Source organism: Anoplopoma fimbria, chromosome 16 (assembly GCF_027596085.1).
Source record: "Anoplopoma fimbria isolate UVic2021 breed Golden Eagle Sablefish chromosome 16, Afim_UVic_2022, whole genome shotgun sequence".
NCBI classification, from domain to species: domain Eukaryota; kingdom Metazoa; phylum Chordata; class Actinopteri; order Perciformes; family Anoplopomatidae; genus Anoplopoma; species Anoplopoma fimbria.
Window position 1 is genome coordinate 5,370,093 of NC_072464.1, and position 24,413 is coordinate 5,394,505.

At 41.0% G+C, this 24,413-nt stretch overlaps 2 protein-coding genes across 4 annotated transcripts in view; one reads left to right on the forward strand and one right to left on the reverse strand.

Moving 5' to 3' along the window:
* The first annotated feature begins 206 nt into the window (after positions 1-206).
* On the forward strand, positions 207-12,112 carry pknox1.1 (pbx/knotted 1 homeobox 1.1). 3 transcript variants are annotated; one of them, XM_054615532.1, is made up of 11 exons: positions 207-276; positions 1,878-1,990; positions 2,984-3,114; positions 4,271-4,442; positions 5,978-6,187; positions 6,420-6,570; positions 7,938-8,035; positions 8,220-8,348; positions 8,448-8,524; positions 8,944-9,110; positions 10,282-12,112. In XM_054615532.1, exons 2-11 carry the CDS (start codon positions 1,940-1,942, stop codon positions 10,461-10,463), a joined length of 1,368 nt encoding a protein of 455 aa, XP_054471507.1. In that variant the 5' UTR covers positions 207-276; positions 1,878-1,939; the 3' UTR covers positions 10,464-12,112. The 3 variants fall into 3 exon arrangements, with proteins under 3 accessions (XP_054471507.1, XP_054471509.1, XP_054471508.1); XM_054615534.1 differs by having other exon boundaries at positions 5,978-6,178; XM_054615533.1 differs by lacking the exon at positions 207-276 and adding an exon at positions 1,575-1,770.
* A 117-nt stretch (positions 12,113-12,229) lies between these two features.
* tmprss3a (transmembrane serine protease 3a) overlaps positions 12,230-24,413 on the reverse strand; it is a 28,893-nt gene continuing 16,709 nt past the window's right edge. The window contains exons 10-14 of the mRNA XM_054615753.1: positions 21,205-21,374; positions 16,927-17,022; positions 16,652-16,794; positions 12,752-12,904; positions 12,230-12,299 (exon numbers count right to left, since the gene is read on the reverse strand). Of these exons, the coding sequence (XP_054471728.1) occupies positions 12,255-12,299; positions 12,752-12,904; positions 16,652-16,794; positions 16,927-17,022; positions 21,205-21,374 (607 nt within the window). The 3' untranslated portion in view covers positions 12,230-12,254. The remainder of the gene's footprint in view (positions 12,300-12,751; positions 12,905-16,651; positions 16,795-16,926; positions 17,023-21,204; positions 21,375-24,413) is intronic.

The window sequence follows — 24,413 nt, forward strand, 5'->3', positions numbered from 1 at the left end:
GTTTACATGATGACAGAACATCTGTTCATAAAGGAGTGTGAGAGTTAGATATACATAGAAAATGTGTTGTGTAAACGGGGGCGGTAAATAACGTTTGCGAAGCTGAAAACCCAAGAGGGCGCAGAGGGACAGGCAGTAGGACGTCATGTCTCCGCCCACTTTATAAATATTCATGAGCCAAGCGCCCCTGCGTGCCCTTACGCGATGACGCAACGCGACAACTGCGGGTCCCGATTGCTGCAGCCGCTTGTCAGTGTGACGAAGATTGGCACTCAGGTAAGCTGTCACTCAAAATCCCTCTTTTTCCGTTCCCTATCAATCAAACAATCTGGGCCGCACGCAAAAATGCCCCGGGGCGAGGAGCGCGGACCTAGTCAGGGCAGCAGAGGGTGTTTTTGGAAAGGAAGCAGAAGCAGCAGAGCTCCGGGAAGAATAAAAAAAAATCTGTATACAAGGGAGGAGGAGGAGGAGGAGGGGGGGTAAAAAAATATGTCGGCGTTTTGGGGGAGAGGAGGATTGTGGAAAAGCAAAGGGCGAGAGCTAGGAACGAGGCCCGACAGTTGTAACATTTGCGCTGAGGGGAGGGGAAGGAGAGAGGACAGCTGTCCCCGTTTGATTGATTGACTGATGTGGGAAGGATTTGGGCATCACCCGGGCTAGCCTGGTGGGCAGCCAATGTTTCTTAATATCACTGCAGTTGGATTACTGTATACAGCGGCCAAGAAATGCATTTTAATTTAAAATTTAAATTAAAAAAATGCTAAAGCCGTTGAAGCTGTTTGTTATGTGGGCAAACGACTAGCTTAGTATCAATCCGCAGCGGGCTCGTATTTTTGTACCTGGCTAGCTGGGTTAGCTTGTTTTGTTTTTTTGGCAGTGATCTTCTTTCTAAATATGGCGCGTCTCCTTTGGCCTCACTGTTGTAGCACGAGAAACACTTTTAAGTTAACAGTTAGCGAACGTTAGCTTTAGCTCGGCCAGACGGCTGCTCTGTGGGTGAACCTTAGGTTAGCTTCGCGAGCTAACGTCAATGTGGCGTTAACCTTACAGGCGAGCTAACGTTACATATTGTGGAATAGCAAGTCTTACGCGCGCCGAACTAATGTGTCTGCGTCCAGACTAACGTTATTGTAGCAGAGGATATGTCGTTAGTGGGCTAATGTTTACTTTCTTTAACTTTTTTTCCCTCCCCTTGCCGCCACAAACGGTGGGCAGCTAGCACAGGGCTAATAGCTACGTTCATCGTGGTGGGTGTGTTAATATCAGGGGCAGGGTAACGTTGTCCTAAACTTACTATTATTATTATTATTATTATAACGCGTCCCAGGGTCGTATCAATCTCCTCTTGTTTTATGACAACGGTGTGAACATAAATGTTTGTAACTATTGACATGTATTGAAATACCTTTTGTAAACGCAGTCGCTTCATACAACCTTAACCCCCAGTGTTTATCCCGAGGGTTCCCCCACAGTCCCGTCCCCCCCCGTCCCCCCCAGAGGTGTGTGCAAAAATCAGCACTGAACATTTACATTTTTTTAATTATATATATTTTTATGTTTTCGTTATTTCTGCACCCTATATATCCTTCAAACGCTTCACTTATCATTTAGGTTTTGTTTTGGAGGAAATATGTGATAATTAGCGTTGGCATTAACGTTATACCCAACGTAATATTACATTAATCAGCATTAATGTTCAACATCAACTATTTGTTTTATGAAAACGAGCTCGTTTGTTCGCTCTTAATTACTCTAACCCAGTTTACAAAGGTAATGATGATCCTTCATAATGACAACCATGACCGTTACTTCATTTTTTTGTGCCTAACTTTACACTCCAGACAGGTAGTCTAATGAAAACTATGTGTATTGTATAGGTTGGCCACCTGTCCCTGCTTTCTATAATGCCCCAGAGTTTGCAGCATCAGCAGTGAACGTGATGGCAGCCCAGTCGGTTTCCATGGACAAGTACCCAAAGGGAGAGCAGCAGGTGGGTTAGAGGGAGACATTTGGTTTGGACCTCAAGGCCTACACAATCTGCTCAAATGGCTGAACTGCACGTTTTGGCTTGTTTTACAATGATAATCAACCACAACAGTGCTTGCAAAAAACAAAACCTAAACATTTAAGCTACAACTTTCAGTATGCTGCATCACTCCTTGCCCATAGTTATTTTTAGTGGGGATAACTCAGCCTGGATTGCTGAACAAAAGGGGAACCCCTTTATGCATGCAACACTCGAACACCGCCAATGATTATGCTATTACATCAGTTTTAGTAATCTGTTGGAGACGTGCATGGCTGTCTGAATCACTCTATTGGAAACACTGATGCTGTATTAAGCTCTTTTTCTGCCTAGCATTTCTGTGTCTGAGCTTATGTAAATTGCTTACAAAACAGCATTATTCAAGTGCCAAATTGGGGGGTGTCTAGAGCTGAGAAGGATCTGTGACTAATGAGAAATTTCCACCCCAAGCAAGTGATTATTTTTAGCTACTTTGTACTCAATCTCATTCATTGTTGTTCTCAGTCACATGGATGGGGATGGGATTTATGCCCCTGGGTAGGCAGGCAGGCACGGTGTGAAAGTAAAGGAGGAGAAACTTGGCTCCAAAGCAATAAATGTGCCACGAGTGTTGCGGAGGCTACAGTCACATTTTAATGTTTTCTTTTACTTCCATTAGGTAACGTGTGTACACACAGGTTCTTGATTATATTCTCAATTGCAATAAAATCACTGGGTATGTAGTGCATCGGTCTGCATTGTCAGACCATGTCCTCATGACTTTCCAAAGGGTTCATATTGAAGCAAGGCTTTGTTTTAAGCTTTACCCTCCAGCTACTCTGGTCTTCACATGATGTCTTAATGTCTCTCATTCTCCCCCTGTCTCTTCACCTCTTCTGTCCGTTTCTGTCTCCCTTTCTCATTCTGTCACTCTGTCGCTTTCTTTCTCTCACTTCTTTGTGTTCTCTCTTTCTGCAGATGCAAGGTGTAGTAAAGGTAGACGGCGATTCCGAGCAGAAGTTTATTGAGGGGACGTTGGCAGAGGCGCCCAGCCCGATACCCACAGAGCCACAGACACCCATGGATGCGGACAAAGCCTCCATATATCGGTAGAGCTAATTCTGTCTGTGTGTTTGTTAAGGAGAGAGAACCAGAACAACAGCCACATATTCCTAAATCAGTTTTCTTATCTTTCCCTGTCTTAACCTGGTGACGTTAAGCTTGGCCAGAAACTAAACTATCCCTAGGAAACCTCACATGGCATCTATGAGAACTCCTCCCCTTTGTTCTCGTGACTTATTTAGGGATGCACTGATCTGACTTTGCTGTCCAGATAGGCATACCTTGGCTTTGGGTATCGGTCGATACAGAGAACCGAACTGATCCGATACCCGTTTTAAATGTATATGCTCTATGTAAGTAGGCCTCGCTGTGTGGAAGAGACTGGGATCAGTCCTTTATGTGCAAGGCAACATCAGGCTTGCCTTTAGAATTGCTTTCCTACCATTGTGAAACAAAATGTAACAAAAAATACATTGATTTAATAGGAATTACAATTCTGCATGAACAATAACTTTAATGATTAATCAGTTATCAAAATAGTTGGAGATTTTTCTGTCCATCAACTAAATGATTAGTTAAGTAACCGTTGCAGCTGTAAGGGATATGTTTATAAACATAGAATTCAATTGAATAGATATATGATCCAACTATTTAAATCAGTATTGGCCCGATATCTGTATCGGTGCATCCTAACTTGTATATTGCTCTTGTCAATTGAAATGTGAAAGCGTTTTGTTTTTTTTGTTTTTTTTGTCTGATATTTTTTGCATTTTCGTTAATGTTCACACGGCCTACTTACCGTCTAATCAGTACGGAATCACATTGCCTTAACAATAGGAAATACATTTACATCTTATCTGGTAATTGCAAGACAAATCTCACAATTACGAGATCCTGATCTCTTAATTAAAATGTCTGTTTATGACAATTGTAATAAGGTTTTTAAAGTTTTTAGTTTAACCATTTTGTGCGAGGTGATTTTGGTGACACTACATTGCATAAGAATAAAGTGATGGAATGCTTTTGCTCTATAAAAATTCACCAATATTATGCAAAATCAGGAAGTCAGAAGCTTAGAATATCTTTCCAACTTTAACAAACTAGATTTGCTGTAGTCACTAACAGATATAGGTTAGATGAATAAAGCAGTTTGCCTTAATTCAATTTTGAATTCAGGGTTTTGTCCTTTGCCACCTTTCACAGGCATCCCCTGTTCCCTCTCTTGGCCCTGCTGTTTGAGAAGTGTGAACAGTCCACGCTGAGCTCTGATTGCATCACCTCGGCCAGCTTTGACGTGGACATTGAGAACTTTGTCCGCAGTCAGGAGAAGGAAGGCAAACCCTTCTTCAGCGAGGACCCTGAACTTGACAACTTGGTGAGCTCCCGCTGCATGCCAGGGGTAGAACTTCTCTGAGTAGTTGTTGCTGTTTTTCTTTTTTGTCTTTAACTTTTTTTTGTCAAGGGGAATTTTGCTTCACTGTTGCTCACTGCTCTGGCCCACAATTCACCCAAAATATTTAAACCATTTCAGTTGTTTCTTTGTTTTATTTAATAAACTAGAATGTTTTATTGCATTTTGATGTAGTTGTAAACATAATTGAACATTTTCTTAAAACGGGTGTTTACTGTGGCTTGGTCAAATCACTGGCTAATACAACCTTTATAACTGAAAAACAGGTTCAGTTCTGAGGTATTTGACCAAACCAAAACAGTGTCGTGAGGCATTTCACGATGAAACACAAAATGGAGGAACCCCAAACAACTCACCTATCACTAGTCAATGACCTTTAACCTCAACAGCACAGTGAGATGCAGTCCTCTCCACTGCTGTCACTGCCTAGCTGTTAATTAGAAATTCCTCACAATGGTCAGATGCCACAATAAGCGTCAATCATTTGGTAGATCTGACTTTATGTTTTTAACTCACCACCACGGTTGAATTTCAGCCTGCATGCCCATTTTTTTTTTTAGACTAACATTGTTGACAATATAGCAGCGAGAGCAACAAGCTGGCGGACTGCACAGTCCCCGTTTTTCTCCGCACACAGTGTGGGTAAGCTCCAACCCTCTGTGAAACATGGAGATCAGAGGAGAGATACAATCCTGATAGACAGTTAATGACAGGAAAACTCAGTAAGGACTCTGACTCAAATGAAACCAAACTTCTGGTTATGTTTGGTCACTGCATCGATGCAACACATTTCCTCCCACTACTCCTTGCATCCTCACCATTCTGCTGTCCTCCCTCTAATTCATGCCATCTCACCTAAACACCTCCACGCCTAAACATCTTCACGCCTCTTCATAGCTGTCCTCACTTCATCCTTACTAATATGCTGCACATCCTTATTCACATTCCCCCCCATTGTCCAACTTTTCTCTGTCATTTTCTTCATTCATCAGCCTAACAAGGAACCCTCCAAAGTCATCCTACAGCTCACCATCTGATGCCTAGCTTCATACTCCCCTGCCACCACCTCGCAGTCTTCAGTCTCTTTCAGGTTGCACTTCCTGCATAAGAGATAGTCTAGTCTTTGTGCGTCTTCCTTTACTCTTATACTGTGCTCCTCCCTCTTCTTGAAATACGTATTTACCACAGCCAGTTCCATCCTTTTCACAAAATCCACCACCATCTATCCTTCCACATTCCTCTCCTTGACACCATACAGCATCACCACTCTCTCCTCCTTGGGTACTGTCTCCACCACTTCATCTGGCTCACTTCTTTCTCATCCATCTCATACCCAACCTTTTTTTTACAGCTGCAAGTAAAAACCAACTCATCAGGAAAAGGAACACTTAACCATTATAGTGTGAAATAAAGTTTTACTCTGATCGTTATTGACCTATATTCAGTAAAAATACGCGGTCTGGAGATCTGAATTAATGCCTTATACTTCTGACCTCTAGATGGTGAAAGCCATCCAGGTGCTGCGGATCCACCTGCTCGAGCTGGAGAAGGTGAGTGACCTGTGTAAGGACTTCTGCAGCCGCTACATCGCCTGCCTCAAGACTAAGATGAACAGCGAGACTCTGCTGAGTGGAGATCCAGGGAGCCCCTACTCCCCCATACAAGGCCAGGTTCAGGGCTTTTCCCCCACCAAGACTCTGGTATGGACTGTAGGTGGACTGTACTTATCACCACTAAACACAAATAGTTGAATCTGTAAGTTCCGTTGAGTTGAAAGTTCTAACACTGATAATGTTTTGGATTCTTTGCATTTTAATTCTTTTCAACCTATTTCATTCCTCTTACCTGCTAAACAGTATTAGTTCAATGTGCTTTAAAGTATGAGCCATCAACACACACTTGACTTTGGCCCGTTCTGTATTGCTGCTCTGTGTTATGCAGACCCCCAGCTCCATCTCAGGGACTATCAGTCCTCAGGGTCAAATTGTGGTGCCAGCGTCAGCTCTGCAGCAAGGGAACGTTACAGTGACAGCAGTCAACCCCACCCAGGTGGTCGCAGGTATGTCGCCATGGCATACAACCGCTCCCTCAGGTACTGTACTCTTCTTATTGCAGCTCAGATGTTGTCATGTACTAGGGCTATGCATAAATATGGCTTATTACCACAATATTTTTTTTTAAAGATCAAAGTCACAAAATCATTATGTCAGTGACTACTATTGATACATTCAAAAAAATATATAATAATTTTTAAACTGATATAAAAATGTCCTTTAAATGGCCTCAAAACCCTGCGTGTTGTCAAACAACCTCCTCCTCCGGGCAAAATCACAACATGGTGTCTCACGAGCAAGCCGCTGAACTGTAGCGCAGGGCTATGTGATCCTGACTCATTCTTGCCAACACTTGGTGGATGTAGCAGTGTAGTGCCTTGGATTTACGAAGAGGTGACTAGACGTGTCAGAACAAGGCTCCCCCTGCAGAGAGTAGCCCTGACGTGCGATGTTGGACGACTAGACCACAGAGTCAAATGTTACGATAACGTCACGCCACATCACAACCCGCGTTTATTTTATGTTAATTGATCCTCATCTGTTAAAGTGTGTCTATCAGGCGGCAACCTCCAAGTCTGAAATGGGAAGCCACTGTGGAAGTGCCTTAAAGCTGCATTCTCTCTAATGTCCATCAGGGGGCGCCTCCTCTGGTTGTATAGAAGTCAATGAGAAAATGACTCTACTTCTCTTGATTTCTTCTCTCTTGATTTATTCCTCAGTAAACATTGTAAACATGAGTTTATGGTCTCAATCTCTAGTTTGAAGTCTTCAATACAGCATGATGTTCATTTTGTAAGTTATGCTCCATCTAGAGTCAAATAAGGGGCTACCTTTTGATTGAAAGGTCGCTACAAACAGTCTGGGAGTTGTCCATGTTTTCATCCCACAACTTTAACCCTTTTACAGTGTTTTTTCACTTCAATAAAGTTAATTGGAGCATTTGGTAGCTTATTCAATGTTGAGTTGTACTTAACTTCACCCTCTTGTGTCATTTCTGGTTGCCAGAAAACAAGATGGTGTCAGCCAAAATGCTGAATTCTAGGCCTGGTGACAACACCCACATCCATATGCAGTCAAATAAATAAATTATTATTATTAAAATAATTGGTCGAGATACATGTGATTATGTTTATTTAGCACTTTTTTTTAGTGTTTTTATATAGTGTGCTCTGATTAAAATATTTATTCTTTGATTTTGAAACTGTAGCCTTATGTTGTTATTTAGGCCTTGATGCTGCTCCAATGTCCCCCCAAATTTGGAGTGTGCAATTTAGTCTACATGGGGATTTAGTCACGCACATTACTATTCAGAGTCCCTCATACTTTGATCAGCGCTTGCTTCTTTATATTAATGTGTGTGTGTGTGATTATATTAATGTGTGTGTGTGTGTGTGTTTTCTTCTAGGTGGCACGGTGTATCAGCCTGTTACAGTCGTCACTCCTCAGGGCCAGGTGGTAACACAGGCTCTATCTCCTGGGACAATACGCGTCCAAAACAATCAGGTAGTTCATCTGCTTTGTGACTGTGATGCTGGTGTATATTCTAAATCCTAAAATTGTAATATATTAGTAATTCATTTAAAGTTTAAAACGAAAAAATAAATTCACACTGTGTTTGAGTAGAACCACGTGTTGTTGGTAAAGTGAGCAAACAGAAAGATGTCTGAATACGTGTCTGTCTGCGCAGCTGCAGCTGCAGTTTCACCAGGACCTGAACCTCTTTAATCACGACGACAACTCAACTAAGAACAAACGCGGCGTTCTACCCAAACACGCCACTAATGTCATGCGCTCGTGGCTCTTCCAGCACATCGGGGTGAGTCTGTGTGCATCAATCTATTGCCTGTGTAACTCTTCAACCATTAAAAGAAAAACAAAAAACACTGAAGCATTTCCTCCACTGATCTCTCTGTAGCACCCATATCCAACAGAGGATGAAAAGAAACAGATCGCCACTCAGACAAACCTGACACTTCTGCAAGTCAACAACTGGTGAGTTTGGCCCATAAAGACAATTCAGTACTGTTAATATGCAGCATCCTAAATTCATGGCAGGGCAGGGGTGTTTGTCGAAACACTCCCTTTTCTACCCGCTGTAGAAAAACTAATTGCTTAGTCAGCTGTTTGTCTGCCCACAAAACTGAAGAGATGAGTAACCTGCTGGCTTTAAAGTCAGTGATTAAGAATTTCTGCTTCTACTTGCTGCATTTGATCCTTATGAAAACACAACTCAATGCAGTTTACCCAATCAGTTGAAGGCTGTTTTGGATTAACAGATTAAACTCCGACTTCCTGTTCAATTTTAGTAGGAGATGATTTCATCACAGCTTATCAGGACAGAACACCTGCAAGAAACTTAAAAAAAGCACACATTCCAGTCAGTACCATCACAGATCTCCGTGTGTCTCCAGGTTTATAAATGCACGGAGGCGGATCCTGCAGCCCATGTTGGACGCCAGCTCCTCGGAGACCCCAAAAGCCAAGAAGAAGACCCCACAAAACCGGCCACTGCAGCGCTTCTGGCCGGACTCCATCGCCACTGGGGGAGGCAACCAGCAGCAAGTGACCATGCCTGACGGTACGCAGCAGTGTTTTGCTTGTATTTTTTTGGGGGGGGATGCACGTTTCATCAACCACGGCCAATTAAGGGTGCTCTGATTGATCGGCCACCGATACTCGTTCTTAACAGTCTTGCGGCTCTGTAAAGGCCGATCAGAAGAGGCTGGGAGGTCTCTTCTATTTCGCCTGCTCTTAAATTTGCTCTTAGGGCAAGACAGCTTGACACACACAAGCCCGCTTTTGATTTTCCTGCCCCATGAGAGAAGAGAAGACACACAAATCATTCCCTCGAAGCACAATTTTGAATGCAGAAATGAAGGAAACACTGATGATAGTAGAATAAATAGACATGCCAAAACGTTGATCTAGAATTTAGAACTATTTGATACAGCCCTTCTGAAGCCAAGCAGGCGAGTATGAGATACAATCTAAAGTCCCAGAGACCGCTGACGGCGTGAAATCTCTTTGGAGAGTGGAGCAACACGCACACACATACAGCAGTTGTTAATAACTACAGCTGCAACAATATTGTTCATACCATAGATGGTCTACGCAGATACATCAATACACATATAGTTTTGTTCGGTCTGGGTATGAATATGAGATACTATTGTAGAGCTCTGGGTGACCACAGGGGGCAACAATATATTTTTCCCTCCATTTCTGACTCAACATCTACAGAAGGTCAGGGACCTTCAATTCCCAGAACTTTGTAGTGATTGTTATGTATTGAGCCCTGGTGTGTGACAAAACATATGAACATCTTTCTCAGTTTACCGAGTCGTTGATAACGACTTATTCTGTACACTCTGGTCTGCACTAAAGGTTAACAAGTGTAACTTGCTAATATTGAGCCTGTCACTCGCACATCAAAGGTAAAAACCAGGAGTGTTAAAGCAGGAAATAGAATGATGCAATGGAAAGCGAGCAGGACGTCTGTGTGTGTGTGCGTCTGTTTGTGGGTGCGTCTGTGCACTGGGATTTCGCCCAAAAATACACTTGTTACCTTTTTATTAGATTCTTTCAGTCTTGACAACGTGTATCATGATCCTGGACCGCCATGGATATAAACTGTAGCTTGATGGGTCGGTTTATGCTGTTTGTTTTTTGTTTTTTATTTTATTTTTTATAATCATTCCACATGCATAGTAATAGGCTTTTATTCAGGAATTCTTTCCTGTGGTTCTCAGGCACCATGGTGACGATGAACATGGAGGGTCTGCAGAGCTTGACGTCAGACGGCGCCACACTGGCGGTACAGCAGGTGATGCTGGGAGGCCACAGTGAAGACGAGTCGGGGGACAGCGGAGATGAGGACGATGACACGGACATGGCCGGGCTGGGCCTGGACAACAGCGACTCATTGCAGTAGAGGACACACTCCCTCACACTCTGATCTGCACACGAGACATGCGTAAATAACTCGACAGGTCACCTGTGTGTTCTCAGACACACTAAAAGTCATAGCACAAACAGACACACAAACACACATTAGGTTTACATAGAGCACAAAATTACAGGACAGAACGGTCCTGCACTCTTCCAACCCTCCACCCTCCTGAACGGCGGTGTATGCTGCGCGTGTGTACATCAGGAGTTTCATTTCAGAAACAGTTTTTTAATTATTTGGTTGATGTATGCGAGTGCACTTTTTTGTATATTTAAGCTCAACAAGATTAAATCAAACAAGCTGAAGAAAAAGGAAGTGTTAAAAACACTCGAAGCTAGTTTGTATGCTCCTTTAAATAATGTTGACTGATTTCTGATTTCTTTTCTCGGCCCCTGTTCCCTCTCCCCAGTTGAATTCTCGTTTTGGATGCCAACAGTTTCAAGTTGTATCTGTAAGGGTTTGTCTTTTTTGCATGCTTGTGTTTTGAGTAGTATGCGCACTCTTGCGACTAACTCCACGGCTCTCACATGGGCCCTGCAGGCCAAGCAGAGCCCAAGGTGAGAGATTGAGAAAAAAAGGAGATGCTTATTTTTATATACAAATGTATGAATTTAGTGTTTTTTGTTTCATGTCAGTGTTCTCCTGTTTTGTAAGGAATATTTATGTACAGATTCATAATTAAAGCTAGCAACCCTGTTTTCCAGGGTTCTTTGAAGTTTTCTAAAAAAAAACGAAAAATGAATTGAATGATGAAAATTGCTATTTAAATTGGTTTTAAACGTACAATAACATCAAGGCCTTACCTGTGTTTTTTTTTTCTTTGTTAAATAATTCTTGCCAAGAAGCACAAAAAGAAAGTCTGACACTTTTTTAAAATTGGTCAAAAGGACACTAAACTGCAGAACACATGTTAATAATTTTACGTTGTGTACTGCAACATTGCAGTAATCTTTCACAGTAACTTTACTGCAGTGCTCTTATTTCTTTAAATAGAGCTCCAGTTTTAACGTCATTGTGTATACCATGCATCACATCTTTTATCATTTTTACAATAATGCCGTCATTTCTCAAATGCACAATCCAGAACACTATGCTAATCAAACAATCACAAGGGTCTGAGTAACCGGTCGGATATTATCAAATCCATCATCAACAAGAAGCAGTGGACTTTTTGCACACGTCAAACTTTTATTTATGTACACATACATTTTACTGCGATGAAACGGTTGGAAAGGTCCTTGTTCATTGCCTGCCTAAATGGACAGGGACCGCAGCCTCTGTTGGTCCCCCCTGCCACTACATACACATGTAGTGAAAGATTGAAATCTTTTTATCAATATGTTGATTACTTCACAAATTAGGGTGCCTCTTGTTTGAATATCTGTAATATTGTACTGTACAACAATGTCTGTCAATAGCTGCAGCAATCTGGTTTATATCCCTCTTGTAAAGTTGAGAGTTGAAATGGTTAATTTCATGCAGCATGAGCGTGCAGTGACTCTGTCGGCCCTCGCTGAGCTCTCGGTCCCCACTTGCGTCTGTCTTGCTTTCTATGAAGCGTTGTTCACTTTTCTCTTGTCTGTTTTGCCTTAGAGCTTTCTATTTTGGAATAAACGATGCCTAACTCTCTGCTGTGCATCGCCTCTTTGCTCCGTCAGCTTTGCCCCCTAACAGGATTTGACTCTGGTGTGATAGTTCATATCTCTTTTGTTTCTTTTTTTTTTGTCAAATATGGAAACATCCAAGCCAAATCCTAAGAAGTAACTTGGGGCTTCAGTTGTCTGTGCTCAGCATTGGAGAATTGTAAGCCTCTTCTCTCTGAAAGACAATGCAGAAATGGACAATTACATGGACGTAGAGGGTTGTATTCAGTAAATCAGTATGCACACTACCTGGGGCACGTTTCAAAACATAGACTTGGATGAGGTAGACCTAAGTAGTCAGACTTCAGCAGGTAAATAGAATTCAGCTATCATTCATTTTATTATTTACACCTGTGCTTTTCCTACTGTGACGTGTCAAGTTTACATGGGAACTAGTTTGCAGTGTATCATAATGCGTTGACAAGGCTCTTACAAGTGCAGCCTTCCTTCGTTTGAATATATCTATATTTAGTGTTCTTCAGTATCCCAAACTCTATAAAACATGCTGACCATACAGTGAATCTGCTTCGGTACTGGTCCGATGTTCTCCAAAGGCCAAACCCTTGTAATTCTGGTCCTTCTAAAGTGTTAGGACCTTAAACAGGACATAGCCGGTCATGTACTGACCTCCATCTGTTGGCGGATCCAGCTGAGCGACTGTGTAACGCGTGTGTAAACGCCTGGTTTGCTCCTCATAGCGCAGCCAATTCCCCAGCTGGTCGCACCAACCAGCTTCCATACGGACGAGTCCTCACAGGCCAGAGGACCTCCACTGTCCCCCTGAGGAAACACACACATATACAGTCCTTGTGTCACTCACCATAGTTTCACAGCTTCATAAACAGATGAAAAAGGGCAAATGGAGTAGAGTACATCAATACATGTCCTGTTGTCCTAATGGAAGATTTGTGTGAACTTTTGGGAGTATTTTAACATCAGTAATTTTTATTTCTATGAAGTTGGGCAAGTTTAAGTAAGGTTAAAATTGAAATGTATGGTGACATTTAGTTTCACATGTCACATAGTTTCTCTGAAAGGAATAGATCATTTGTAAAACTGTAAATGATTTGCTTCTCATGCCTGCTAAAATAGACAGTGTTGATCAAATTAATTATATTTTGAGTGTGAACAGGAGACATTTTTTAGTTAGCACAGGTCAGCTGAATATAACATGTAAAAGTTGTTTTTCTGTGTGTTTAATAGTAGTATTTCAGCCATTCCTCAAAGAAAATATTTTTTGTCTATAATTGGTACTAAGTTAAGGTTCAAGGTTTATTAATTGTCTTTGGTCTACACAAGGTTGTGCAATAAAACTCAGTTTGTAGGCACATCTTGCTATATAAGAAACATAATAAAACAAAGCTGTATTATATGGTGGAGGGTGGATAAAGAATTGAGGAAAGCAGCTGCTCTGAAGTCTGGTGCTTCATCAGCTGATACTTCTGTATCTCTTTCCAGACAGCAGCAGGGTGAACAGGCTGTGTCTGGGTGGGTTTTGTCTTTAATATCCTTTAGCTCTCCTCAGCCTCCTCTTCTCACCAACATCACTGATGCTCAGTAGATGGTACCAATGATGTCCTGGTCGCTTTTAACCACCCGCTGCAGAACCCTCCTGTCCTGTGCTGTGCGCATCCCATACCAGTTTGTAATGTTTCAGTCGGGATGCCTCTGTAAAAGTTAACAAGAACTTGGCACAGACATCTTGCCTTCTTAGGTTTTTTTCTTAAGAAATAAATAAGAGCTTTGTTCAGTACACAGAGATGTATTACCTGACATTCACATCTATCAGGTTGCGTCAGCGTTAGTGAGAAGGAATTTAAACCAAAAGATCTTTTGACTCCGCTCTTTAGATCATACGCTCCAGAGTAGCACAAAACAGAAAGTTGAATTACATTGACAATCTCTGGTTGGTGAATAAAGCATCTTGAGATTCACGCTCAAATCACAGGGCTGAAAAAACACCAGCCTCTTTGTCACATTACAGTCCATTCCTGCTTTTACATTACGTAATTCTCCTCAGGAAAGTCTCCCACAGTCACACTCAGGGGCTTCACAAATCCACCATATTTGTTCTCACATTCAAAGCATTTCCTTCCGGCAACAGTTCCATCGTGCTTTCCCAGGGGCTCATCGTACTTCACACCAACCCAGATGTCTTAAAGGTCCGTACTTGTATAGCGCTTTTCTAGTCTTCCAACCACTCAAAACACTTTTACGCTACATATCATCATCAACCCATTCACACCCATTCATACACTGATAGCAGGGGCTAGCATGCAAGGTGCCACCTGCCCATCAGGACTCTAACTAATCATTTGTACCACAGTCAGAAGAGCCTGCTGGAGCAATTTGGGTTTAAGTGGACTAGCGGAGCCGGAGATCAAACCGCGGATCCATTGATTGAAGGACCACCCGCTCTTTTCCACTGAGCCACAGTGTGAGGACCATGTCAGGTTGTGTGTGATGCTCATTCCCAGGAACAAAAAAACTGTTCACTTGCTCCACCTCAGCTCCATTGATGTAGACAGAGGTGTGTGTTGCCTCCTTCTTTCTAAAATCAACAATTATCTCTTTGGTTTTTACTGACGTTGAGCGGCAGGTTGTTCTCTGAGTGCCCGTCTGAAGGTTCAGTTCAGTGTCGTTGGTTCTCTGTGAGCAGAAAGTCAGTCGGCCTAAAATGTATTTGTTCACTTCATTTTTTTTGAAGCTGTATACATCGCAAGAATGTTGTCCTCTAACTCATTTTACAACAGTACTTATCGTCTTCTTATTACACCTTCTTATTATACATCAGAGCACTGACACCTAAGACATCGAGGAACTGTCCGTCTGCTGTTACAGTGAGTCTTTTACAGGTCTTCTAAGAAAACAGCTCCTCTGAGAGCGAGAGTGAACCAAAAAAAGTAAAGTTGTGGCTGGACAGATAAACAAAGAGGTCTCCATGTATTCATCCACAAAAGCAAACGCCTTCACGTTGCCATATTAATATCACACAGTCATTTGACATTAAAACATCTATTATAGTCGCTGTTAGTAAAATATCAGATATGTAAGAGTGTTATTACTTGAATTTTGCAGTGCAGGTTGACCCATAGTTTTGTGTAAACTGATCATGTTCAAATCTATTAAATGTTACTGATGTAATCTAACCATTGGAGTTGTCACATGTAAGCATTTGTGTTGAAATGCCTGTAAGCTTTGGAACTCTCTCCCATTGTCAGTTTCACTTCTGACAATGACTGTTCCTATGGACTGTAATAAGCCCATGCAATCATTTAATTCAGCCTGAATAAAATTATTTGATGGGCCACCTGCCTGTCTGCAACCTTTTTGAGAATGGGGTCCTAATGACCCATAATCAGAGAGTAAAATAGTGACCTTGCTCTGTTCTTCCAGATTCAACATTAAATCAAGAAAAACACTTCTGTTTTCTTATGTATTAATCTCCTATTTATGCACATTACTGATTTTGCTTCTTCCCCGGAGTTCTTGTGCTTTCTCGCCTCGCAGGTTCCCAGGAATCGGGGTTATATTTGGACTGTCATCGTGCCACCTACTGAGGCCCTGCTGACACCCACTACTACTACCACTATCATTATTAGTCACATTACTATTATTATTGCCTGTACTATTACGCTTATTGACTTGCTTCTACCCTGGAGTTTTTGTGCTTTCTCGCTTCGCAGGCTTCTATAAATCGTGGCTGGACCTGGACCGTGGATGTGCATCCTGCTACGGCCCTGCTGACACCGACTGCTACCACCATTATTATTATTACTAGTCACATTACAATTACTATTACCTGTACCATTAAGCATTTTAGCTTTACTTCCACCCTGAAGCCCTTTTGCTTTCTCGTTCTGCAGGTTTCCATGAATCGTTGTGGTACCTGGACCGTAGTCGTGCCTCCTGCTGTGAGCCGACTGACACCCACTGCTACTTCGATTATTATTATTAGTCACATTACTATCCCTATTTTCATGGCTATAATTCTACTGTAATAATTGCTGCTGTTATTATAAGTAGTCTTATTATATGAATCATTTATGTCATATACATTGAATGTGTTGTATCTAAGAACTGTTATGCTGCTCATTCTGTACACATGACATCTATTGCATTCTGTCCATCCTGGGAGAAGGATCCCTCCTCTGTCGTTCTCCCATAGGTTTCTTCCTTTTTTCTCCCTGTTAAAGGGGTTTTTTAGGGGAGTTTTTCCTGTGCCGATGTGAGGGAAGGACAGAGGATGTCGCATGTGCACAGATTGTAAAGCCCTCTGAGGCAAATTTGTAATTTGTGATTCTGGGCTATACAAAATAAACTGAATTGAATTGAATTGAATAATCAGAGAGTAAAATAGTGACCTTGCTCTGTTCTTCCAGATTAAACATTAAATCAAGAAAAACACTTCTGTTATCTGATTGAAATGTTTCCAGTGTAAAGAAGCAAGTCTCTCACTCAAGGGCTCTCCTCTGCTCGGAAACCTTCCCAGTGAAATGATCGATGCTTAGAGAAACCCATTTGTACCTGACAGGAGTCCGTCCCTCCCTCTAGGAATCCTGCACAGATCATCCAGGAGGAGATGAGGCCTTGGTAAACCTCTGGCTGGTTGCAGGTTTTAGTGGAGAGGAGTGGCACCACGGCTGAGCGCAAAACCACACTGGTCTCTCCTGGAAAAAGCACGTCGTTTCAAGCACGTGTCAGAGGGCACGACCACAGATGTTATTACATTACAACAAATTGAGAATGTAGTAGCTGAAATAATTGACTAGAAATAATCTGTTTTATCTGTTCAGACCCGCCTTCATCCTCCGTTGCTCCCCATCCAGAGATCCAGCACATGGTGCCCTCCTCAAACTCCTCCCCATTGTTTGGCAGGCAGATGGGCTCAACAAAGCCTACAGAGGAGAATTTCAATGACCCCACATCTACCGAACACACTGTACACAAAAATGTGTGTGCACTGTTTCCACCATAACAAACATCAATCAATCATGCATTTTTTGATTACATACAAATCTTGTTTTCTGGTGGTGGCTGCTATAGTTTTGACTGAAATGACACACAGGTCAGCAGCTTCACACAAAAAAATTCACCAAAAGGTGAAGCAGTAAAAAGGTGAGGACTAACTAAAGCTGAGACATCAGACAACTATACACACAATGACACTCACTTGTTTTGGGATATACACCACCAATTTACACCACAAAGTCATAATATAAACTGACACGGTAAGGGCCTTAAAGTTTGTATGGATCTGAATGCTTGCTTACACACATTCACACCTGGTAGCGGCCCAATATTAGGATTCCTACGCTAACTTCAGTCCCTCCCAAAATAATCATCTTGTAGATAGTTCCACAGGCTCCCTGCAAATCACACTAGACTCCTTTTTTCCCCTCTAGAATAATTTTTTATAATAAAGGAAGTTCGCTCCATTGTATAACGTTTAAACCCATTGATTAAAGCAAACATCCTGAAAACTTAAAAGAATATGGTGGTCCATCAATTTGGAAGAATCTCGGTAGCCCTTTTCCCCAAATGTTTTAAAATGTTCCCATAACATTTAAGGATAACATCACATAACGTTTGAGAATAACGTTCCGTTAACATTTGGGAAAAACGTTCCCATAACGTTTGGGAAAAACATTCTAATAACGTTTGGGAATAACCATAGCGTTTTGGAATAGTTTTGGAATAATGTTTCTGCATTGTTTGGGAAAAACGTTTCCATAGGTTTTGGAATAACAATCCAGTTATGTTTGGGAATAACGTTTCCGCAGTGTTTGAGAAAACAACGTTCACACAACATTCGGGAAACAACATTCCCACAACGTTTGTGGAAAACTTTCCCAAATACATTGGGAATAACGATCCCGAAACATTTGGGAAAAACAAAACCGTAACCTTTCCCGTAATGTGGTGGGAATACTTTTCCATAACTATTTGGATTATTTTTTTATTGAATTGAATTGAATTAAATTTTAAAGTTGTTGGTCCTTCATCTTGGTGTGAGCTACAGAGACATTTTCATTGTTATCAGCATGAATATTTTAAAAACAGGATTAATCATTTCAGCACTGAATGTACTTGTTCTGATACTAGAATAGAAATTATTTGAATGATGCCATTTGCTGGTTTGTTTTAAGTCTGTGGTCTCTTTTATGCAAAATTGTAAGTGGTTAAATTACGCTGCCATCTTGGCCAGTTACCCCCTTATAAAAAGAATCAAAATCTCAATGGCATTAGCATGACTAAATAAAGGTTGAATAACATAAAGTATGGCCTAGAATTATTTTTCATGTCATCTTTTGTCAGAATGTCATGATCCTAGAATAATTACTGATGCTATAATTAATTAGTTTAATGATACTTAGACCCAGATAACTGTCAGGAAATGGATTGATTATGCAATGAAAAAATTCCCATAAAGTTTGGGAATAACGTCCCCGTAACGTTTGGGATTAACGTCCCCATAACGTTTGGGAATAAAGTTTCCGCCAGTAGTAAATAGCATTAATCATCATTAATAGAGAAACATAAGAACAACCCTAGGGTTCTCTTCAGCACTGTAGCCAGGCTGACAGAGAGTCACAGCTCTGTTGAGCCGTGTATTCCTATAAACCTCAGTAGTAGTGACTTCATGAACTTCTTTAATGATAAGATTCTAACTATTAGAGACAAAATGAATAATCTCCTGCCCTCAACCAGTACCGATCGATCCTCAAATACAGTAACCTTAGAAAACCTGATCAATTTTTAGACTGCTTTTATACCATCGATCTTCATCAATTGACTTGCACATCTAAACCTGCCACCTGTCTCTCAGACCCGATTCCGACTAGGCTGCTTAAGGAAGTTTTACCTTTAATTAGCAACTCCTTATTAGAAATTATCAATCTGTCTTTACTGACGGGCCATGTACCACAGGCCTTCAAACTAGCTGTAATGAAACCTCTTCTTAAGAAACCCACTCTTGATCCAGAGGTGTTGGCTAACTATAGACCTATATCTAACCTTCCGTTCCTCTCTAAGATCCTAGAGAAAGCAGTCGCAAATCAGCTGTGGGACTTTCTACATAACAATAGTTTATTTGAGGATTTTCAGTCAGGATTTAGAGTGAATCATAGCACAGAGACAGCACTTCTAATTGCATCAGACAAAGGAATTGTCTCTGTACTTGTATTGTTAGATTGTAGTGCTGCATTCGACACCATTGACCATCACATCCTATTACAGAGACTGGTGCATTTGATCGACATTTTAGGATACGCACTAACAATGAATTCTTTATGCACGCCATAGACATAGAGTTCCACAAAGTTCTGTGCTTGGACCAATTCTTTTCACCTTATATATGCTTACATTACGCAATATTATCAGCAAGCACTACATAAACTTTCATTGTTATGCAGATGATACCCATTATATCTATCTATCAAGCCAGACGAAACCAACCAGTTCGCTAAACTTCAAGCATGTTTTAAGGACATAAAAACCTGGATGACCTGCAACTTCCTGATGTTAAACTCAGACAAAACTGAAGTTATTGTTCTTGATGGCTGTGTATAGATCAGAAATAAATTTTCTAACGATATAGTTTATTTTGATGGCATTGCCGTGGCATCCAGCACTACCGTAGGAATCTCAGAGTTATCTTTAATCAAGAAATGTCCTTTAACTCCTATATAAAACAAATTTCATGGACTGTCTTTTTTCACCGATTTAGATCATTTCCAAAATCATGCACATCATGTCTCAAAGCAATGCAGAACAATTTGTTCATGCATTTGTTACTTTTAGACTAGATTACTGCAATTCTAATTGCCAGGCTGCTCTAATAAATCTCTTAAATCTCTCCAGTTGATCCAGAATGCTACAGCACGTGTTCTAACAAAAACTAAGAAAATATATCATATTACTCCTGTATTACCTTCTCTTCACTGGCTCCCTGTTAAATCAAGAATATCATTTTAAATCCTTCTCCTCACCTACAAAGCTCTAACTGGTCAGGCACCGTCTTATCTTAAGGAACTTATAGTTCCATATTTCCCAACTAGAGAGCTGCGCTCCCTCAATGCAGGGTTACTTGTGGTTCCTAGAGTATTTAAAAGTAGGATGGGAGCCAGAGCCTTCAGTTATCAGGCTCCTCTTCTGTGGAACCAGGTTCCAGTTTCAGTCCGGGGGGCAGACACACTCACCACTACCTAGGATACACTGAGCTCCTCTCTCCTCTTCTCTCCCTCCATCTTTATGTATTCATGTCCTATTTAGGCACATTACTGACTTTGCTCCTTCCCCGGAATCCTTGTGCTTTCTCGCCTCGCAGGTTTCCATGGATCAAGGTTCTACCTGAACCGGGTTGGGCCTCTTGCTGTGGCCCTGCTGACACCCACTGCTACAATCATTTTTATTAGTAGAAGTCACATTTCTATCACTATTACGGCTTTTATTATCATTATTTTTCTATCATATCCACTGCTGCTGTTATTAGTAATCATTTTTCCATTATTATTCTACTATTATTAGTGCTACTACAGCTTTTATTACTCTCAATGTATATATCAATTATAACATATGGATTGAATTATGTTGTAATTGAATTATGTTGTTCACTTCTGTCCACATGACCGTTGCATTTCTGGTGATCCTATGAGATGGATCCCTCCTCTGTTGCTCTCCCTGAGGTTTCTTCCTTTTTTCCCCTAGTGGGTTTATTTGGGGACATTTTTCCTTTTTCCAATGTGAGTCCAAGCACAGAAGATGTTGTATGCTGTACAGATTGTGAAGCTCTCTGAGGCAAATTTGTGATTTGTCATGTTAGGCTATACAAATAAAATTGTATTTAATTGAATTCAACCATAGTTTAAGCAGAGTAGTTACACTTGAACAAGTTGAGGTTATGTGCTTTGCTAAAGGGCACCTCAGATCCTGTCAGTCTTGGAACTGAATTGAATCGTTTGGTCTCTTCTGAGTGTGTTGAAATTGCTGACATGCATTTGAGTGTATGAAAAAAGAGCAGAATATTAAGGAGAAGGACTGTGAGTATTCAGCAGGGTCTTGAAAGATAAAAGAAATACCATTGAAAGCCAGTGACATGGCCAGTTTTATCAGCGCGATGTCGTAGTCCAGTCCTTTTGGTCTGTAGCGAGGGTGGTATATGATCTGCTCCACAGCCAGAGACTGAGCCCCGTGGACTGGCTGCTCCGTCAGCCCCACGTGGACCACCCACATGGAGGGGTCTGCAAACCTGATGACAGACAGTCGAAGATACAGTGAAACACAATACTCATGGCAGTCTATGAGAGGGCCAGAGTTCAATAATATTTGGTTTTCATTCATGGATCTCCTCTTTAAAATGAGCCAATCACAACGTTTTAAACGTCACATGTTCAGTAAACAAATAGCTTGTTTATTGGACAGAGTTTGGGGGTCACTCTGCCAGGTTAAATGAGTTAGTGGGGACTTAGGTGATTTAAGGTCTTACAACTTTTTGATGTTTGTGTTCAGTGCTTTGTAGCAGACGCATGTGGAGCAGCACACTTCCGTGTTATAAGAGGATTCCGTTGCCTCCTAAATGTAGCTAAAGGTTCCTTGCTAAGAGTATCCTCTTAAAACCTTTTCACAAAGCTGCTGAGACACTTTAACTGAGGAACTGAGAACATTCCTGAAGAGAAGAGGTGGGTCAGGGTTCAGCCTGTTGCTATGGATGACATAATGTTACATGAACAGACTTATTTACCATGTCTTTTTAATTCAACACTGAATGCAATTAACCACACCCTCGACCGTGTTCTGGCATATGGCATTACAGTAGAAAATGTAGTTGTCTTTCCACAGAGCCATCTTTTATCAGACCATTACCTAATAACTTTTGAATTTATACTACCAGAGTTTACGCCATTAGGCAAAAGTTTCTACACTAGATGTCTATCTGATAATGCTGTAGCATAATTTAAAGCAGCGATTCCATCAGTGTTTAATTCATTACCATTTTACAATATAACAGAGGACTCCTACGCTAACTTTAGTCCGTCCCAGATTGACCATCTTGTCGATAGTGCTGCAGGCTCACTGCGAATGACACTAGACTCTATAGCTCCTCTAGAAACGAAGATAATATAACAAAGGAGGTTCGCTCCATGGTATAACCCTCAAACCCAAGAATTAGAGCAAACATCGCGAAAACTTGAAAGGATATGGCGTTCCACCAATTTGGAAGAATCGTGGTTAGTCTGCTGAGACAGTTTTAAAATATATAAGAAGGCACTCCATAATACCAGAGCAGCCTATTATTCAGCATTAATAGAGAAAAATAAGAACAACCCTAGGGTTCTCTTCAGCACTGTAGCCAGGCTGACAGAGAGTCACAGCTCTGTTGAGCCGTGTATTCCTATAAACCTCAGTAGTAGTGACTTCATGAACTTCTTTAATGATAAGATTCTAACTATTAGATACAAAATTAATAATCTCCTGCCCTTAACCAGTACCGATCGATCCTCAAATACAGTAACCTTAGAAACAGCTGAAGAACCTGAAATATATTTAGATGGCTTTTCTCCCATCGACCTTCAACAATTGACTTTAACTATTTCTAAGTCTAAACCTTCCACCTGTCTCTTAGACCCGATTCCGACTAGGCTGCTTAAGGAAGTTTTACCTTTAATTAGCAATTCTTTATTAGAAATGATCAATCTGTCTTTACTGACGGGCCATGTACCACAGGCCTTCAAACTAGCTGTAATGAAACCTCTTCTTAAGAAACCCACTCTTGATCCAGAGGTGTTGGCTAACTATAGACCTATATCTAACCTTTCGTTCCTCTCTAAGATCCTCGAGAAAGCAGTCGCAAATCAGCTGTGTTACTTTCTGCATAACAATAGTTTATTTGAGGATTTTCAGTCAGGATTTAGAGTGAATCATAGCACAGAGACAGCACTTCTAATTGCATCAGACAAAGGACTTGTCTCTGTACATCTCTTGTTAGATTTGAGTGCTGCATTTGACATCATTGACCTTCACATCTTATAATAGAGACTAGAACATTTGATTGGCTTTAAAGGAATCGCATTAAGCTGGTTTAAGTCATATCTATCAGATCAATACCAGTTTGTGTACGTAAATGATGAATCCTCGATCCAAAAAACAAGTTTTTCACAGAGTTCCTGAAGGTTCTGTGCTTGGACCAATTTTATTCAACTTATATATGCTCCCACATAAAACAAATTCCAAGGACTGCTTTTTTCACCTTTACGTAAAATTTAAAAAATCAGGCACATCCTGTCTCAAACCGATGCATAAAAATGAGTTCATGCATTTGTTACTTCTAGACTAGATTACTGTTATTTCTTATTATTAGTTTCTGAAATATCCCCAATTGAACCAGAATGCTACAGCACCTGTTCAGTTATCAAGTTATCAAGTTCCTCTTCTGTGGAACCAGGTTCCAGTTTTAGTCCGGGGGGCAGACACACTCACCAATTTTAAGAGTAGGCCTAAGACCTTCCTTTTTGATAGCGCTTATAGTTAGGGCTGGCTCAGGTTTATAGTTAGGGCTGGCTCAGGTTTGCCTTGGTCCAGCCCCTAGATATGCTGCAATAAGCCTAGACCGCCAGGGGACTACCTAGGATACACTGAGCTCCTCTCTCCTCTTCTCCCTCTCCATCTTTATGAATTCATATTCCATTAATGCACATTACTGACTTTGCTTCTTCCCTGGAGTCTTTGTGCTTTCTCGCCTCGCAGGTTTCCATGAATCATGGTTATATCTGGACCGTGGTCAGGCCTCCTGCCGTGGCCCTGCTGACACCCACTGCTACTATATTCATTATTATTATTATTATTAGTCACATTACTATTATTATTACAGATACCATTTATCCTTTTATTATCATTATTATTCTATTATATCCACTGCTGCTGTTATTATTGGTAATTAGATTTTTTTTCCATTGTTACTACTTTATTATATGAATCAGTTCTGTCATATGCATTGAATGTGTTGTAACTCTGTTGAATCAGCTCTGTTGAGCCGTGTATTCCTATAAACCTCAGTAGTAGTGACTTCATGAACTTCTTTAATGATAAGATTCTAACGATTAGAGACAAAATTAATAATCTCCTGCCCTCAACCAGTAACGATCTAATACAGTAACCTTGGAAAACCTGATACATTTTTAGACTGCTTTTATACCATCGACCTTCATCAATTGACTTGTACATCTAAACCTTCCACCTGTCTCTTAGACCTGATTCCGACTAGCCCGCTTAAGGAAGTTTTACCTTTAGT